Here is a 4,000-nt window from a genome sequence, read left to right on the forward strand (position 1 = left end):
AAACCCTAACTGCTCTTTCGGCGGCCTCGCTGGGTCTCCCCAGACTCCGCAGCATTGCAGCCCCACCCTCGGGCCCCTTCCCAGAGGCCTGGCGGGCGCAGGAGCAGGAACAGAACAGGCCTCACCTGGGCCCGCTCACCTGTGAAGGGGTCCCAGACGTGCACAGCCCCGTCACAGCTCACCACGTGCTGTGGGGCCTCGAGCTGGCCCACGAAGAAGACGCTTTTGCGGTGCTGGGTGTAGATGAGACGTGGGGCCGTCTCGCTGGTCCCGTCGCCGTAGTTGTACAGCGGCCAGAGGCGCACGGTTCGATCCTTGCTGCCGCTCAGGAAGAAGTCCTCGCTACTCAGGGGGGCCACACACTTGACGGCCCCCGAGTGGCCCGGGAAGCTCTGCAGGCGGATCTGGTGGAAGTGAAAGTGGGCGTCCTGCTGGCTCACGCCGATCTCGTACTGCCAGTACGCCAGCCAGTTTCCGCTCAGCCCGTGGGCGCTCCGCGGCAGCTCCTGCTTCAGGGCGTTGTCCTCGCTCCCGCTGCCCAGGCCCCCGCCACCCACCCCCGAGATGGGGCCCAGCGGTCCGGGGGTCTCAGGCCGAGAGTCATTAGGGATCTGAATGCGATTCCCCACCAGGACGCTCCCAAAGGTCCCTGAGTGGCCGTCATCCTGAGGGCAGCCCCCACCCTGGGGGTCCCACTCGGGGCCGGTGCTGGGCACGGTGGGCTCCATGCTGGCAGGGTTGCGACTGCTCGGGCTGACACTCTCCAAGTACAGCCCCGCCAGCTCCCCAACCAGCTCGTGGTTGGGGATGATTTTCCGGATGATGTCACCTGGATGGGAGTGGGAGAGGTCCTGAGACAGGGAAGATGGCAGGCGGCTGCTATCACCCATCCAAGGACTCGGGAGCCACAGAAGACGGGGCAGGAACTGGCTCTGCAACTCTGGGCAAGTAACTCTGTCTCTGAGCCTCAGTTTCCTCCCCGGTGATATGTGCATTCATTCCGTTGTGATGTACACATGAGCGTCTTCTCTATGTGCTGTGCCGTGCTGGGCACTAGGAATAGAATACGGAACAAGACAGGTGGTGCCCTGGCCTCCCAAAGCTTAGATTTCAGTGGCGGGATGATAACATGTGTCACCACAGGGCTGTCTGTCCTCTGCAGGGAGATGACACGCTGAAACGATTAGCACAGCACCATGCAGGGCCCAGAGGGGAAGCTTCGTAAACAGGAGGCCCCTCCTTCCCTCTCAGCTCCTGCAGCCAGCCAGTCCACCGCCCTGACTCTCCTGCCTTCCCCAGGGATGCTACAGGCCAGCTCCTGGGCCTCTCCTGCTGGCTACTGCTCAGTCCCTGTTTGTATGTCACCTTGGAGGTAGGGGTCTGAGGCCAAATCCCTTTGCTCTCACCCAAAAAAACTGCTTAGAACCCACTGCTCACTCTGGGGCAAGGGCAGAGAATGGGGCCTCCCAAGGGAGGAGACAGCCACGAAGGCTGTGACGGGGAACGTGATGGGGCAGTACCCAACAGGCAGGAGAAGGGCACGTAGATTGTGTACGCCATCTCCAGGGTGAACACCTTCTGCAGCTCGTCCAGCAGGGCAGGGTCCACGGGCCGCTGCTGCCCATCAGAGAAGACCACCTGTGGCAGCTGGCCCTCACCACGGCCCGCGGGGTCCAGCTTCAGATCCTGTGAGCGAGACGCCCGGGAGGTCAGCCGGGTCCACCGCCCCCACCCCAGCCCGCCCTGGCCCTCACCACGGCCCGCGGGGTCCAGCTTCAGATCCTGTGAGTGAGACGCCCGGGAGGTCAGCCGGGTCCACCGCCCCCACCCCGGCCTGCCCTGGCCCCGCAGATCTGCCCACCTGTTGCCGAAGCTCATGCAGCTGAGAGAAGATCTGGAAGAAGGTGGCCACAGGCTCGCTCAGGTGCTGCTGGACCATCTCCTGTCCGATGCGCAGGCAGATCAGGGCGATGAGGCTGATGGTTTTCACACACAGGATAGTCCGGGCCTGGGCCCCACTTGGGAACCTGGAAACAGAGCTCATGAGCTCCAGTCCCCGGTTCTGCAGGACTTGACCAGAATCTACCAAAAGCTTCAGTTATTTTTACTGAGACGGAGTCTTGCTCTGTCACCGAGGCTGGAGTGCAGTGGTGCGACCTCGGCGCACTGCAACATCTGCCTCCTAGGTTCAAGTGATTATCTTGCCTCAGTCTCTCGAGTAGCTGGGACTACAGGCATGAGCCACCATATCTGGCTAATTTTTTTTGTATTTTTAGTAGAGATGGGGTTTTGCCATATTGACCAGGCCAGTCTTAAACTCCTGACCCTCATGATCCACCCGCCTCGGCCTCCCAAAGTGCTGGGATTACAGGTGTGAGACACCATGCCCAGCCTTTATATATATTTTTAGAGATGAGGTCTCATTTTGTTCCCCAGGCTGGTCTTGAACTCCTGGGCTCAAGCAATCTTCCCGTGTTGGCCTCTGAAAGCGCTGGGATTACAGGCATAGCCACCACACCCGGTCATATCAAAAGCTTTAAAAGAAAGGAGCTCCAAGACCAACTGGTCCAAACCAGATGAGGAAACTGAGGCACAGGAAAAGGGTGTGGCTTGCTCAGGGTCAAAGAGCGGGGATCAAAACCAGGACCCTTGACACCCAGCCCAGCGTTACGTCCTCTCCCCTAAGCTTCCCAGCCCGTCCTGGGCAGCCCCTCCGCTGGGCCGGTCCCCCTACAGCGGCTGGGGCAGAGGCCTACCCTGTGACGAGGGAGGTGAGGAAGCTGAGCACGGGCAGCAGGACCTCATGGCTGATCCGGGGCAGGATGTCCATGAGCGTGGTGTCTGAGAGGCACACGATGATCTTCTGAGTCAGTGTCACTGCGGCCAGCAGCCCTGCCTCCTTACGGCTGTTCAGTCGGCTGGGGCCTGAGGCACTCCCTGGGGCCACCTAGAACCACCCAGCAGATGAGGGCCTGGCAGCCCCAGGGACCCCCTGGCACCCAGAGACCCCGGGTCGGCCCTCAGGTCCTCAGCCTTCCCAGCCCCGGGTCTGCCAAACCAGCGACTGACCAGGTAGCTGATGTAGGGCAGGTACTGGTAGGTGAGGACGGGCTCCCCATACAGGTGGGCAATGTGGAGGAGACAGCTGAGCACCGGCCCTGACACGATGTCGCCCAGGACCGGCCTCTTCTGGTAGATGTTGCCGGCGCTCAGCGGAGGGCTCTCGCCACTGCTCACCGTGAACTGCTGCCGAGTGGGTCCTACCAAGGAAGGGCCAGCAGTCCTGAGTCGCCAGTGGAGGGCCGGGGGGAGCCTGACCCTGCAGGGCTGTACTGGCTGCTTGAGCTCACTCTAGCCTGGGGACCAGCCTGGCCCTACCCAATTGCTGGCGCTTACAGACTGGGACCCAGCACCTGGCCGGTGGGTGATTTGAGCTAGGGGTGGGAAGGATCCCCGCTGGAGAGGGCTTAAGCTAGGCAGAGGGCCTGGGAGAAACCCTCATCTCCAGCACCGACCACAAGCCTCCTTACCAACATAACAAGACGTCAGCAGGCGGAGCAGGTTCCGGGCCACGTGGCGAGAAGCCACTGTGGGGCCAAGCTTGGCAGACAGCCAGCGGACCATCTTGCAGGCTGTATCTGTGGGGTGGGAGCAGGCCCTGAGCTCCTCAGATAACATGAGTTCATTACCCCTCCCACCCCACCCCACGGCACCCCAGCTCTGCCAAGAGCCCAGCCCAGGCCGGCTGTCCCACACCATCCCCCTCCACATAACAGTGGCAGAGGTGCCTAGGCCCTGGCCTGTGGGACTCTGGCTGCTCCAGGCTCCTCTCCACAGGCAAGACCTTCAGGAAGTTAGCCTGCCCGTGGGTCTTCTGAAGCTCCTTAACGAGGCCTGGCCCGGCCCTGGCCACCTCCCTTCTGGCCTCTCTTCCCTCCACTCCCTCGGTCTCCCCATAATGGCTGTTCCCTGCTTTTCTTCTTTTTTTTTTTTTTTTTTT

The 4,000-nt window shown here is 61.6% G+C and overlaps 1 protein-coding gene across 3 annotated transcripts in view; it reads right to left on the reverse strand.

The window, feature by feature from the left end:
• WDR81 (WD repeat domain 81) overlaps positions 1–4,000 on the reverse strand; it is a 23,724-nt gene that overhangs the window by 5,619 nt on the left and 14,105 nt on the right. For 2 of the 3 annotated variants that reach the window (XM_011987271.1, XM_011987272.1), the window contains 6 exons: positions 3,531–3,638; positions 3,070–3,260; positions 2,757–2,947; positions 1,862–2,027; positions 1,521–1,686; positions 140–829 (listed from right to left, as the gene is read on the reverse strand). In XM_011987271.1, the coding sequence (XP_011842661.1) occupies positions 140–829; positions 1,521–1,686; positions 1,862–2,027; positions 2,757–2,947; positions 3,070–3,260; positions 3,531–3,638 (1,512 nt within the window). The remainder of the gene's footprint in view (positions 1–139; positions 830–1,520; positions 1,687–1,861; positions 2,028–2,756; positions 2,948–3,069; positions 3,261–3,530; positions 3,639–4,000) is intronic. The other variant, XM_011987270.1, reaches the window with a different exon arrangement.

The sequence above is a fragment of the Mandrillus leucophaeus genome, unplaced genomic scaffold, assembly GCF_000951045.1.
Source record: "Mandrillus leucophaeus isolate KB7577 unplaced genomic scaffold, Mleu.le_1.0 Scaffold306, whole genome shotgun sequence".
Lineage (NCBI taxonomy): Eukaryota > Metazoa > Chordata > Mammalia > Primates > Cercopithecidae > Mandrillus > Mandrillus leucophaeus.